The sequence below is a fragment of the Psittacula echo genome (genome assembly GCF_963264785.1).
Source record: "Psittacula echo genome assembly, chromosome: 1".
Taxonomy (NCBI): Eukaryota; Metazoa; Chordata; class Aves; order Psittaciformes; family Psittacidae; genus Psittacula; species Psittacula echo.
The window spans coordinates 139,005,369-139,021,083 of record NC_137735.1 but is presented as its reverse complement, the minus strand read 5'-3'; the positions used below and the strand labels follow the sequence as shown (position 1 = coordinate 139,021,083).

At 41.1% G+C, this 15,715-nt stretch overlaps 1 protein-coding gene across 1 annotated transcript in view; it reads right to left on the bottom strand.

The window, feature by feature from the left end:
* Positions 1 to 10,653: 10,653 nt before the first annotated feature.
* Positions 10,654 to 15,715, bottom strand: part of GRAMD4 (GRAM domain containing 4) — a gene marked incomplete at both ends in the record, with an annotated part of 72,242 nt that continues 67,180 nt past the window's right edge. The window contains 5 exons of the mRNA XM_080623290.1: positions 10,654 to 10,755; positions 11,034 to 11,102; positions 12,231 to 12,315; positions 13,266 to 13,359; positions 13,798 to 13,945. Of these exons, the coding sequence (XP_080479416.1) occupies positions 10,654 to 10,755; positions 11,034 to 11,102; positions 12,231 to 12,315; positions 13,266 to 13,359; positions 13,798 to 13,945 (498 nt within the window). The remainder of the gene's footprint in view (positions 10,756 to 11,033; positions 11,103 to 12,230; positions 12,316 to 13,265; positions 13,360 to 13,797; positions 13,946 to 15,715) is intronic.

Here is a 15,715-nt window from a genome sequence, read left to right as displayed (position 1 = left end):
TCTGCTGGCAGTGCTTCTGATCTGCAGACTTATCCTCCAAAAAGGAGAGACAGAGTAGTTCCTGCACTTCAGGAACTACACAACACAGTATGAAATCAGACAGAAACAGTTCTCCTAATAATAGAGGATAAACGAGACAGGACAGGCAAGACTCTATAACAGTGCCCCTTTCTCCTCATCATTACCTTGGCACAAGGCACAGTGTGAGAGGCAGTCATTCCCATGCAGAGCTGGCTGATTAAAAACACAATGGACACGGTAAAATGTGGAACAACAGGGTGGAAACGAGGGGAATAGCCTAAACAAGGACTCTGTTTTGCTAAGAGAACAGTGCAGGTTTGGCTTAACCCTGTCTGGCTGTAGCCGCAGGAGAGAAGGGCAGGACCCCTCCTGCCTCTGCCCCACAACCAGAGCCTTGGGGACGGCGCCAGTTGCCAGAGGTGCAGAGCCTGGGTGTTTCTGTCACTTATCGCAGACAGTCGATGCTCTCAAAAAGCAAGAGAGCAAAACTGTGAAGGCAGGTGAATGCATCAAGTGTCAGAATTGCTGGCACCAGTGCAAGGACATGGATCTGGGTGTGTTTAACAGTGAGACAGTGCTGTCTTCTCACACTAAGGGCAGGAGAGCCCAACAGGAGCAGGGCACACCCCACCTAGGAATGCGAGTTACTCCTATCTAGGTTTTAAAAGGATCAAGTGTTAGAACTGGGTATGCCTGAGAAAAGCTCTCATGCAGCATGTGCCGACAGGGATCTGGGAAGCCTGAGCTTTATCCTGGCAGCTGCCGCCGCTGCTGGTACAACCAGCAGTGTATTTGCACACAGCTTACAAGTCAAGGATGAGATATTTGCAAGGGTTCTGGACACCAGCACCACCAGCAGCTTCCTTTTCACACAGGCTCACAGGCCAGCCCTTTATCTACCTCCATTTTATACCAACACATGTCCGATCCTCTGAAGCTGGGTGAAGTGTAGGTCTGCCCAAGCTGCGCCCTAAAGCAATGATGAGTGGGACTCTTCATCAGGAATTGTAGTGACAGGACAAGGGGTAACGGGTTCAAACTTAAACAGGGGAAGTTTAGATTGGATATAAGGAAGAAATTCTTTACTGAGAGGGTGGTGAGGCACTGGAATGGGTTGCCCAGGGAGGTTGTGAATGCTCCATCCTTGGCGGTGTTCAAGGCCAGGTTGGACAGAGCCTTGGGTGACATGGTTTAGTGTGAGGTGTCCCTGCCCATGGCAGGGGGGTTGGAATGAGATGATCTTAAGGTCCTTTCCAACCCAAGCGGTTCAATGATTCCGTGATGAGCATTGGGCAGAGGGGAAAAACAGGGAGAGCATTGTGCTTCCTTGGGGAAGCTGCAAAAAACAAGATAAAACCATTTCTGTCAGTTTGGTTCGCTGAAGGAGACACCGCAGCTTCCTCCTGGCAGAAACTCATTCCAGCCCGATTTTCCAGATTTGACCAAAAGGAACCAAAGTCTTGGAAAAATAAGGTCTAATGTGCAAACCCATCTGCTGTGCGCTGAAAGGTGAGTTTCTGGCCCATTTGTCTATGCACACAGCTAGATGCTCAGGGGCAGACATGCAGAAAGAAGGTAAAACCGAAGAGTTACATGGGTTGAAAACCAAACCATTTTTATTTCACAACACCCAAGATCCTTAGCCACGATTTTTAGGATGAGGATGAGAACACATTACCCCATAGATAACAAGTCTTCTGCTTCTTCTGCATGGGGCCTCTGAGACAGCCAGCCATGATTCCCTGTCAGCTTCCAATAGGGATGAGCTCACTCAGTGCAGCCCCTGAGACAACGTGCTCCAATGGAAAGCCCTCAGCCTCTCCTGGCCATGCTTCCTAGCTCCCCTCCCATCCCTGCTCTGACGGTGATGGCCCCCGAAAACAGTCGAGCATCTTCCTCACCTTCTTTTTGACAGCTCTTTTTAGAGAAGGAGCAGGGGAGAAGTCAGTGCTGGAAGGAAGTGGATTCTGAGATTACCTCTAGCAGCACACCAGCTCTTCAACTATTTGCACGACCAGGTTTTGCGCAGTTTACTTGCACACACAGACACTGATTTTAGCTCAGTTTCTTTGCATTATTATTTAAGATTGTAAACTCAGGACCAGCCTTTAATGTTTATCCAATTTATATTCAAAATTTCACTCTGAAACCCGATGGGCATTGCAAAACTGAAAAGGGGGAACACGGAGGCAGTGGTGTATGCCAGCTCTGTTACTGTCCCCACAACCACACCTAGGGCTGCCAAGGCTGCTAAGCCAGCCTGAGAAGGGAGATGTACACTGCTCTTCCTACTCCTGTCATGTCCTCTGCTGGGTTCCTGCCACTTTAAGAAGGTCTGGTGAGCCCCAACACTGGCATGAGGCAGGCAGCAGGAGGCAGGGAGCTGTTTGACATGAAACCACACTCAGATTGAAATGTTTGCTTGCGCGGAGGCCAGAGTTTGGGGTTTTCAAGGTATTTACCCAGTTGGACTTGGAGCCTGGCACACCTGCAGAAGGAGGCTCCTGCCACGTACGAGTTTGGAGAAAGCTGTATGGTGCACACTAAGTCTTCACTAAGCAGTCTGCATTGTCAGGAATACAAAAGAGTAAAACTACTTGAATAGCAGGAATAAATCTTAAGCATGAGTCAATAGAGCAGTAAGCCCAGATTGTTTGCTGAGGCCATATATGATTTTTTGGTGTGTTTATTTTCCCCAAAAGTCAACAAATACAACTGGTGTTTGCTACACAGCAACCTCGCATGAAGGCTGTATTTGTAAATAGCTGTGTCAGAGCAATCCAGTAAATCCACATTTTTCACATAAACATCCTTCGTGCATTTTTTTGATATATTTAAAAGCAGTCTCGACATATTTACCCATCTTTGAAGACAGCATCTCCCCTCCTTTTCCAAAAGTCCTTCTGAGGTCTGCTCCGCTACAGATGGTGTGGGGAGCACCCACAGCCATCACAAGGCCAGTTTTGGACTCAAAACTGCCTGTCCCCTGCATCCCATCTGTCCTCCCTTCCAGCTGACACCATTTCAGTCCTGCATCACCTAGAACAAGGGCAGGACTTAACTCCCCTCCACTGTGCTCTGCTTGCCTTGGAAAGTGCCTAGAGCCACTCACCCTGCAGAAGGATGCGAGTGCAGACACATCCACCACCACTCCATGAGCTTATTTTGGCAAGTCATAGGGTTAATGCACCATGAGAAACAACATGAAGCTGCATCTATGAGCAGGAAGATGGCTTTCTAAGGCATCTCCCTGCCAGGTGAGCACTGCAAGCAATAATGACAACCTGTGTAGCTTTGGAAGCTTTCCTAAAGCCTTTCCACTAACTGACCCCATTCATACGTTTCCTGCAGGCATCCAAAACACAGGGTACTGCAAGAAAAACCCATCTGAACACAAGAAAGCCTTGCATTAATATAACAAACCCCAACCCCTAAGAATAAAGGCAGATGATACTATTATATATGTGTGTGTATACATACATATATGTGTATACATGCTCCATTAACAAAACGTCCAGCGGAGGTTGCTGCTAGTTCACACTCCTGGACCCACCCCCAGTTTTTCCACAAATAGCATCTAGAAGATTTAATCCTTTTCACTGACCTTTTTTTAGTCCCAAACACTTCTCATGCAGAGCCCAGTTCTGCACATTTATAACCTTCCATGGTGTTTTTAAGGATTGCTGGGTTTATAAACAGCTCATTTGACTTATTTTTGTTGTGTGGGTGGTTAACATTAGTGAGTGGCTAATGGCATTTCTGGTTGGAGGAGATGATTGTTCAAAGCTGGTTCACAGACTTTCCACTAAGAGAGTTCTTCCCAAATAATTATCTGACCTAAAGAAATGAAGGAGTATTTTCGGAAGTTCTTCCTGACTTAGCTGTGAGAGGTTAAACCCTCACACCGTGTGCTCAAGAGACTAGCACAGAATTTCCCAAGCAAATACTAGCTTAGGTTCAGTCTTTTCCAAACACCGTTTTGCAGCAAGCACTTAGTTCTACATTTATTCTCCTGCAGACACGTATTTTGCTCGACATAAGCTTGCACCAGTAATACTGGCTTTGTCAAGAAGAGATTTTCTGCTCTGAAGAGCTCGCTCAGCAGTTTCAAGAACCATCTTCTCTCTCAGTCACCCAGATTATCAGGGGCAAAGAACCACACATCAACATGGAGAAATACAAGCCACTGGGTAATCCAAACCAGCAGAGAGAGTAATATAGCTCCAATTTACACAGAATGAAAGATGTAACGTGTGGAGGCAGCTTCAGTGAACCTGTGACATGTTCATCAGGACATGGTCAGTCAGTGTTTCTAAATAATCAGGACTGAAAGTATGAGGCTATTCTTTACACAGAGGAAGAAAACTGGAATGCTGAAGCAGAAAAACTCAGGTAAGAGGAAACAGAGGAAAAGCTCTCAATTCAAAACTTGAGTAGTCACAGAGACAGAAAACCTGAAATTTAGGAAATTTAGGGCAATTTAGGAAAGAAAAAAGAACAACTTCTCTGACATAATTCAGCTTGAACTTCCAGCTAGACTGTAAGGTTGAAGACAGCCACAAATTACTAAAAGAAGTGAGGATGAAGAGAAGTTCCTGGTCTAGGCATGATTGTGCTAGTAGGATTTTATCCATTCACACGAGACCATTCAGAGGTGAAATACAGAGCAGGGGATAAACGGATGCAGTAGGCCAAATGGGCAAAGAGGTTTTGGAGGAAAGTCTGCATATGTACATGAGGAGAAGCAAGTTAAAAAAAAAAGGAAAACATATATAGAGAATTAGGAGAAAGTGAAACATAAGGCAGAAGTTATAAACAAATTTTGCCATTTCATAGAAAAGCATAGTGAAAAAGGAAGACAAGGAAATCATTATCCACATACAACTATTTCCCATGGAAACTGGCAATGACAGAACTTCAGTAGGGGATGCAAAAGCAGAGATTTTCTTTAATTCACATCTCAAATAGGTTGTGAAGCTCACAAGATGCAGAGAAGAGGCAGCTATTTAAACACAGAAACAGGTGTTTATCTTCCTCTCGTGTTCTTTCTCCGTCTCCCAACCACATTCAACCTGGCCAAATACAGCACCAGTTCAGGCTAAATAACAGTCGAAGACATGTTCACAACTACATTCTTGAGGCACTGCATTAAGCCCACTTAACTTCTAGAGCATCCAAAGCCCAGTGAGGACACTATCGCTGAAAGGGACTGATCCCTTTGCAATGCCCCAACTTCTCTAAGACAGAAAATGAAGCCCTCACATCTTCAGTATTTTTTATTCATGATGCAGGAAGAAAATATTTCAAGGTCTGAGATGAGCCAGTAACTTGTGGGTAAAACATTTAGCTTTGTGGAAAACTGGCTGAACAGGAATTTAGTGAATCCAGGGATCCAGAAGAGGAACTCAGATTTAGCTTAGTTAAAAGTAGCAGCAAATAAACCCTTAGCTTCTCCAAGATGAATGTTGCAGCTGTCCTTTACTTTTAATCCAAGTACTGCACAAGACCGTGCTTTTACCTGCTCTTCTGCATTAAGCCAGCATGTGCTGGTGACACTGCAGACCACCGCCAGCATGTCTCCTTTCCTTGCATAGGTGCTGGAGTTGCATGGAGAGCAGGTAAAGAGCTCATTCAATTCAATTCTATTGCTAAAGCCAGCTAGAGAAAGCAAGGGCCATTCTCAGGAAGCCTATCCCTTTCTCCTAAGGGCCAAGCAATCTATGGCCAAAATGAGACTTCCAGGCTCCACACTTACCTTCCACTATCACCTCCCATTCAGGCTGGTGGGGCTGAATCCACCTCTGTGAGTACTGCTGCAGATGTAACTCATCTTGTACGAATATTTAATGAAAAATGCATTATAGAACAAGAGGGAAGATAAGCATTCTCAAAAGAAGTCAAGATTTGTCAGAACACACATAATACCAGCTTAAAAGCACCATTAAAGCACCAGTTGCATTGCTGCCATCATGAGAAAACTAAGTACCAAATGGCACAGCACACATTAACAACCGCAAGATCTGTCCCAAACTGATCTATTTCAGCTGAGCAATACACAGAAAGGAGTATTGTACAGGCAAACAAACAGGTCTGTATTAGATGACCAGCAGCTCATTCCTCATATCAGATTTGTAACTGCGGACAAAGGTTCACGTCCCCAAGTGAAAGCCAGCGCTGGGCAGCGAGTCTCCCTGGCATACGCCATGGAGAAAGCAGCCCTGCCATTTACTCCCAGCAGGGTTACAGGTTACCCAGCAGCAGAGCCAAAGGCTCAGCAATGCAGTGTGTGTTGGTTTGACCAATGAGCTGAAGTGACTGGAGATGCTGGAGGAGAACAGTTGCATCTGGATCAGAATGATGCTGCTGAACACGCCAACTGCAAACCCCTGATGTGGAAAAGGGCTTCTGGTGCTCACCTGTAACAGTCTGCAGCTATTTGTTTCATGGAGGAGCTCTGGCACATATAAGCCTGTACTCCTACAGCCTTATCTCACCCATACCCTCTTGCAGTGGCAGCATCTTAGAAATCACTGATAACTTTTTCATCCCTTAAATTAACCATATGATTACAAAGAGACAGATGCACTTACAAAGATCCAACCAAACATACACATCCATTCTCCAGTACATTAACTGGGTTATTTAGAATAAAAGCATGCTCTTTGGGCTTCAAAAGTAGCAAGAAATAAAACCCACCCACCTTCCCCCCAGTGATACACTTGTGGTGGTTTATGAGTCTACCAAACCCCACTAACTCACCTTGTTCCAAGAGATCAGGTGTAGTTTTGATGGATAAATTACAGAAGTTTGCAGAAAGCATTAGCACAAAGCATTTTTAGGTTTATTTAAATAAAAATTATAATTTATACAAGACTTTTTAAACAAACAAGATTTTCTTAAAAAATGTACAGGGCAAATAATTTCATTATTTCGATTCTTCATACAGTATAAGTCTTTTGTCAAACAAAAGTTACACTGATAATGAATTATTTACAACTTCAAAATATAGACTCGAACTTCAGACATAAAAATTTTAACATCCATTCTATTTCAATGATTAGTAGAAATTAAACATCTGCCAAAATGTACAGAATTCAATAAAAACTACCAGTGGTTTTAATACAAGTGTAAGTAGCTGAAAAAAAAGTACATCCTTTCATCTCCTCATGATTGGGTAAAAATCTCTTTTCTCTTTTTCTGCAGGAGCAAGGGTAGGGTTTTCTACTGGCATCCTGTGTGATGTTGCTACTAAATAAATTGCTTGTTTCATTCAATCTTGCCTCACAAAAGCTACAGCGCACAGAAAGGCATGATTTCATATTTCAGCTGTTTGTGACTTTTGAATTTAAGTGGTCACCCATAAAGAATTAAAGTAGTCAGTTTTCATCTCCCTTTTTTCTCCTCTTCTCTTTAAAAGGGACTCAAACTAACCAATACACTTCTAAAGAAGTTAAATCCAATTAGGTGTGAATGATCCAGCAATGAACCACAGGCATCAACAAAACTGCAAATATAAACAGCAAACAGATAGACAGTGACAAGAACACCACTTTCTGCTATTAGAAGCACTTTACATTAAGTGGTATGACCCAGCCTGTTACTGAACTACACCAGGCTGGCTATACTGCAAGACTATGCAGGAAGATTGGAATTTGAGGTGACAGTTTCAGTGTAATTATACAAGTCAAGTATATATTTACTCACTGCTCACTCCTGCCTGCCTTCCAAACCTGGGAGGGCTTAGCAGGAAGAAAAGCATGAGTAAACACATCGAGGTTACCTTCTAGTCTCTGAATCATGTACGCCACAGGAGCGGTTATGGAGCAGGAAGCTGGACAGCCCAGTGTAAAGTGAACATTGCAAAATATGTACATGGATGTTTGTCAGTTATATTACAACTTCATTAAAAAACAAAAAATCCAGTCTGTTTTCTATAGATTAGAATGAAACAACGTTGCATTGCAGTTTGCACTAGATTTACTGCTTTGAGAATCGCCAACTTTTAAGTTCACACGGTTGATGTGCGGATTAATTTCAAACATCAACACATCAGATTTCATCAGAAGTTTCTAATTACTTTGCCTAGGAAAAAACCCATTTAAGAGCATATTGTACACGAGGCATTTCAGTCTGGGAAAAGCATCATTTTTTTCCTCCCCCTCTGAAGCCTGGGTATGGTTAATTGTCCTGGCACCATCAGCACAGGACCTATAGCTCTTCCAGGAACCAGAATCTAGGACAACCCTATACACTAGGGTTAACCAGTGAAGGGTGGGAGGGGGAGGAGGTAATAAGTGCAAGTCAACTGATTTCCTACTGAAACTACTGTTATGATCAGAGTGAAGGTAGAAATTACACTTGAAAAATGATACAAAAATAAGAAAAAGAGCATGCTCTCTGTAAAAAATATAATCTTCTGTTTCTTCAAAAAAAAGGACAACCTTGAACACACCCAAGGGATTTTTTCTTAAGACAAAATGAATGAATCTGATTAAGATTTATATAACATTAAGCGATTTTAATGCCTATTTGTTAGCCACGCTTAATATTCAAGGAAGCTTCTAGAAAGGAAAGCCAAATGGTAATACACAGCAATTACAAAAAGAGATTAACTGATTTTAAAGTAGGTTTGATGAGAAAAAAAATTAAGATCAAGAATTTTTACTTAAAAATAAAACCTGAATGTGTAAAGTGAATAAACCATAAACCGCCAAGCTACATCCATATTATATGGTGGCAAAATGCGATTCCCCACCAGCTTCACTAATATTTTGTTTTCAAGCCCTAAGTTACATCATACCTAAGGAGGTGTTAGAAAGGCACCCCTCTTTCACGATGTGTAAAGACATGTTCAAGTGCTACTCTAAAGGGAGAACTCAAAATTAGACATTATGGTGGATTCTCACCCATTCTTGTCTGCGTTTCCACCCAGGGTAGTTTCACCCACCAGTGTTTCACTTTACCCAACTAAATCACAATATTCAACAGTATTTATTCACATCAAGTTCATATTAAGATCTTCATGTCATACCTCTCCATGGCCAGACTGAAATAAGGTTTGTGCAGTTTGACTGCCATCTTCATTGCTGCTGAATTTGTTGAAAGACTTTAATCAGAAACTGTGCTAAGAGTTGAACACCCTTTGGTGTTTGTCTTCCCTCTCCCTCCTTCATTTGACCCCTTTCCCTATAAAGAAAGAAAATCCCCATTTGAAGGAAAAAAAAAAAGGAAAAAAGAGAGAAAAAAGAAATATTCATGAAATTCAGCCCAATTTTCACGTAAGAATTTGCATCTCCATTGCTTTTCTGGGGACATTCATATAATGTCTGAAGGCATCCATACCACTCAAACAACACAGCAAAGGAAAAGACATACGGGAAGGCTTGGCATAACTCCTTACTGTGCTTTCGTGAAAATGCTAATAAAATTCTAAACCTCTCAGATGGGTGCTATTATATAGAGTATAAAAGCTTTCTAATATTAAAGACAAAAGTCAATGTGTGCTTTGCTGCTAGACAGGCCTGAGAGAGTTTGGAGGAGCATAGCCTTCACGTTTTACCTTGCAGTTGGCTTTAATTGTTATGGAAATCTAATTCTGCAAGGGGAAAGACGGCAACATAGCAATGCCCCTAAAATTATGCTTTGAAAAGGAGCTAATGCTTTCAGCTGCTATATTATAGTGGGGGGTTTATTACAAGCTAACTCCAGAGAAAAGCTAAATTAAAAGTCATGTCTCTCAATTATTCCCACCTCCCCCACCACAAAAGCCTGCAAGTCTTCTATGCATTAACATACAAACACCTTGTACATACAACATGTGCAATAGTTGAGCCCTTCTATGACAAGTATCTACAGAAATACAAATATACGATGCCTAACATTTTAGGAACAACATTTTGGAGCCCTCTTTTATAAAAAGTATTTGCCTGCCTTCCTTCCCCTTACTTTGGTTAACTAGGAAAGGAAGATATAGTTACAAACTTTCTCCTCCAATTCACTTTACAAACAATTCAAACTTCTGTGTGTAGGAAAAACTGAACCTAACCAAATCAATAAAATATCTGTGATGTGAGAATTAGCAAGAAGGGGTTATTTTAAACACAGTTATAAATACAGAAATACTAAGAAGCTAATACTTCCTTGGTGTTGCTCTCAGTTTTAGTAAATACTCAACTGAAAACTCTTGATTTGAAGAAACAGACTTCAGGCTGCTGCAGTCATCATTCTCACATCTCAGGTTAAAAATAATTAGGATAAAGGGACAAATATATCCCTAGGGATATGAGTGGAGTTAAAGGGATCAATCTGCTTCATTTTGTTATCTAGCCATTTCTCCATGCATCTTCCCAGCTTTTAATGTCAGTAAATAAACATTAAAAGTGCTTAATGTGCAAGGCTAATAGTGATGATAGCACTTCCACTGTTTTGTTTCATTTTGTTTTTTGTTCTTTTTTTACAAAAACCTTAAAAACAAACATGAAGGCATATATAAAATACACTTGATTTATGTAACAGATAGAATATAAACGACCAGACAAGAAAAATTATTGCAAAATAGATGAGGATGTTCATTTTTTTCACTACCAAGTTGTAAAATAAGAAAGTTTCCTTTAGATCCTCTAAGATAAGATACTAGCTCTCGCTGCTTGACGATGCAGAGGTTATTTTCACATATTGGTTGAAAATTGTCTCAAAAGCTTCATCTCTGTGTACCATGGCACCAAACACCAAAGGCTAAATGACAGAAAAAAGAAAAGGTTATATCAGTCCAGAAAACAAAACTCTTCCTCTAGGTAAAGGAACAGGAGATGAACTGTACACAAAGTACATTAATAACGACATAAGAATCCTTTTCTCTACTAGAACCTGGGATATATGGCAGAGTTTCTAATATTTTTCATTTCTCCATCTTCTTCCTAAACCAACCATGGCATAAAATGTATCTGCATACAATTTATGAGCAAAGGACCATGAAGTCAAACATAGCAATACAGGTACAGCCAGCTACTTACTTTTTGTGTAGACGGTGTTGATACCGCAATGCCCATTCCTGATCCCGGGAGAACAGAGAGCACTTTATACTAAAAATGAAAACAAAATAGGTGAAGGATATCTTACATCCTGAACAACTGCATTCGGTGCTGAGGAGGTTACACAACTCTTCACTGCTATGTCCTCCCAGCCACAACCAACAGACCTCTATTAAAAACAAGAAGAGGACAGAAGCTGCTCTCTGACCCCAGAGTCACTGGGTACAGTGAGCACCTGCCTCTCTTCTTCCTCCCATGTGCTGTGGCAGCACCCAGCCTGCCTGCCAGAACCAGTCCTGCCCCCAAACCGAGCATCGCGGTACCCCTTGCACTTGGGAGCTAGCCCAGCCACGATGCCAGGCATCACCTGTCTATGGAATTAATAATTGATACTGGTGGATTGTAAGCATCATTCTTGAAGTAATGCTGGCTCATTGTTTAGTAGTTCTTTACTGCCATGAAGGTGCTTTTTCATCTGTGTGGGTTTTTTAACGAAGATGAGACAGGGATCATGCAGCCAAGCATAAAAATGTACTGTGCCTGGTTTTAGTTTGGGGGTGAGAAACAGACGGTGAGAAGGCCAGGCTGGATGGAGCCTTCAGCATCCTGGTTCAGCAGAAGGCATCCCTGCCCATGGCAGGGGGGTTGGACTAGATGATCTTTAAGGTCCCTTCCAACCCAAATCATTCTATCAGTCTACGAAATTTAGCAGTAGACACTGGGCTGAGGTGTTTCTTTGCCCAGCACGATTTAATCTGCGGCACTCATGGCCACAGGATGTAGTAGTAGGGGTGTCTGCGTTTAAGAGTAAGCCAGGCTCAGAGAGGGTAACAAAAAGTGACATCAAACACCATACAGATTGATGCAAGGCACCAATAAAGCCACTGGTGAATGCAGGCTGATAAAACTCAACCAGATGAAGAACAATACTGTACTTACACTAATTCCAACTATTCACTTCTTGCCTCTGTTACTGTTGGGAACCCAACTATACAAAATTCCAGCCCAATCCAGTCTGGCTATTCTAATGATTTAGCTTTCCCCACTGCCAATAATCCCTCTTCCTTCTGAGGCACCTACTGTTAAGATGGTGCATCTACCGATATCAACACCCAAACTGAAGTTAGCATTACATAATTCCTGCTACCAATAGAACAGACATACACAAACCAGACATACCTTCTGAATATCTGTTATATCCGTTAGCTTTATAACTTTATTTCTCTTAGATGAGCCAGATTTGGAGCTTTCAAAGCACAAGTAACTGAAGACAAGGAAAGAAAATGTTCATTTTGATACAGTATTCTAAAACAAAGCTCCAAATATCCCTGCCATCACTTCTGAAGTTCGGAATATCACAGGTTAAAATCAGCTTCAAAAAAGAGAAAGAGGCACACAACATGCAATTCAGTCCTGGCTTCTAATTTAGAGCAAACATATGTAAATTCTCATAAGTTGTCTGAAAGGTTAAACCTGACAAGTGTTTTAAAGACACATGAAGTGCATATATTCTTAAGCCATAGAAATACCGAATCTCAAAAGGCTTATAAATCTTTTACCATCCCAAAAGAAGATTAATGAAAAACACTGAGTTAAGTTTCATGTTATTGTGATGCAGATAAAAGCTCAGATTTCTAAATGCTGGAGAGTGCTCTCCATCACTAAGTGACATTGCATACAGATGAGCCTTACTTCCATTCATTACACTCCAAAGGAATTTCAGTGCAAGACCCAAAGAGTAGTGAACTAGTTTTGAAACCAAGGATTAAATTTCTATTTGCTTTTTGTTGCACATTGTTTCAAGGAAGCTAGACATTCAATTTGCTTCAAAGACAGAAACTAAGAGTATTTGCCAAATTAAGTTCATCACAACTTATCAAAGTATGCTTAGCTTTTAGGTTTCTTTTTTAGTGTGTATATACGTATATATATAGTTAGCATGTTACCCACATCATGAACTGCAGCTACTAACAACTATTTAGAGCTTCTCTCTATTCCTATGCAAGCCTTTGCAAGGCGAAATCACATTTGTTAAGCATTACCACACCCCAGATTCAGCTCTCCCTCTCCTATGGTGCTTTCTTGAGGTCATGAAACACCATGAAAAGGCATTTTTGTTTCAAAACATTGTTAAAGGATTACTTTTGGATTCAGGTTTTTTTTAATGTCTGATGCATTTCTCTCCTAACAAATGTGTCACGTGCAATGACTCACTTTTCTGTGACATAAAGAACTCCATTCCTGATGTAATCTGTAGGCATCTTCCTATCTCTGTTAATCAAGCAACAGCGCCAGCCATTTTCACACACTGAAAAATTCATAACAAGAGATATTACTTAAAAAAAAAAAAAGACATGCATTATCCCCAACAATTTCCTTATAAAACATCAGAACCCACTGACAATTAAACATTAGATACCTAAAACTAGAAGCGTTTATAAAAGAAAAGCCTAAATAAGATGTTTTTAGACATCATAACACTGGTTTTAAAAAACCCAACCCAAAAACCACCCACACAATTATTCCCTTTGACTATGCCATTTGCATTACCACAAAAGGCACGCCAGGCTGTGCATTCTTCCACAGAACTGCAGGGATGTGGAAATTAAAGAGACCGTCTCATTCATCCTAATCTAGAGCAAGTCTTTTTAATCAAAAGCTTATACCTATACAGTGCACAGCAAGGGAATTCAACTTGGCTTGTTAGAAAATGCTCTGCTAATGTAGCCTTCCTGTTGTGTAATACCTGCCAAAGGACGCTCATTTTCTGACAGGTTAAAAACTTCATGGAAATTCCCCCTCTTGGTGGTATGGAAACGACTCGTGTCTTCATCTTTGCTTATTCCAGTTGGGGCGCTTGAGCCCACGTAACTTCTGGAAGCTGCTGTTTGAAGCTGCAGAAAACCAAACATGATTCCAAACTTTAAACAGCAACATTTAAGCTGTGCTCTTAAAAATAACTTGGCTAACTACCCTTCCTAAAATACACAGAGCAATTGATGTTGTAATGCAACAATTTTCACTAACTACTTCAATAAATTAAACTTTGGACTATATTACTGCTATAGCACAAAACTCAAACATGCTATCTGAACATAGCCTTTTAAAGCGCTGCCCTTCAATGGATGCCTTTGCAGGGGTGAAAGCACATGGTGCTAAATGCACCTACCTTAAAATACTATTTTTCAACAGGAAAGGGTGTATCTGATTACATACAGCTAGGTCACTGCATACAGATCCAATTATTATACTAGTGGGACTACTAACAGTTAATATATCAGTACTTGGTTTGTCTTCAAGAGACAGAACAAGCACAAAATATTATTGCACAAAGTAAGCTCAAAAAGAAAAAAAGAGCAAACAAAGGGAAAGCCACATAAAACTGCATAAGTTCATTATGAATACAAAGGCTGAAATCGATAGGAAGTTTTCCACACTACAATCCGTACCTTTTCATGCCCTGACAGCTAGCAGGAAAAGAAACAAACAACACAAATATGACAATGAAAAAAGAAATAAAGTGAAGTCTATTTAGCAGCATAAATACACAGAATAAAACATGAACTGAGTGGCACTGCAAGATCTGGCTCACAAACCAAGAGACTACACACAGTGAATGCAATTAAAAAAAGAAGAGTTATCAGCGGTTAGAGCACACCAGTTCAATTTATTCAGGTTGTGTTAGAGCCATTGATCTTTCCTTTGCTTTGAAGTTGCACCGAACTTTTAAGAGTGTTGACATGTGAAATAAAATCGGAATGGTTGTCAGTGTTTTGGGGGGAAGGTAGCATGGAGTTCTCAAATCAAAGCACTTGAGTAAAGTCTACTTTTAAACAGAGCTCCTGAACCACTGGAGACTGTCCTAGTGAACAAGCCTTGCTTCTGGAAGGACGTTAGGCAGCTTCTTTTGAGAAGTTTGCCTGCATTTGCTTTTTCATCTTGGTAGGGCACCACATGATTCCAAAGGCTGGCTTTTGTCATTGAAGCATTAACAGCTCCATTCTTAGTCCTATCATACACATGCAGTTAAACAACTGGCAAACTGACAACATGCAAGCTCGGGACTAAACCCTTCTTCTGTAAAGGCCTGATGCCATCGGAGGCCAATCAGCCTCTGCTCCTTTTCTTTTTTTGCACATAAGCTGGCAGCACTCCACATTTCGCAGGACTTTGCACTAACAAAAGAAAATGCAAAGCTGAGTTAAAAATGCTCACTGCAATTGCTGACTAGAAACCAGGCTGACAAAACAGGCACAGCAGAGGTATTTACCATCCAGTTTTTAGGGTAACCATGATACAATGATGCCTTAATGGAAAAGAACAAAGAAAGTTGACATGGAAAGCAAATGGTTGGTGATTACTGTACTATTGCTTCAGTTTCTGCCCTTCTGCAGAGCCCTTAGCAATGACTGAGCCCCTGGAACCAAGGAAAGTAATAGCTTCTCCAATAGTCTGTGTGCTAGTAATGATCAAGTTAATTTTTTTTGGCTTTCTTGAGTTATTTGGCTCAATATGCATTTAACCAGGTGAAGCTCCATGGACCAAAACATAAAAAAGGTTAGGGCAAGAGGTCTAATGATTTTTGCACTGGAATGAGGTTTATTTCTGCTCTCTGCTAAACTGCTTCCTACCTACCCATTATATAAAGATTAAAAAAGGTGTTT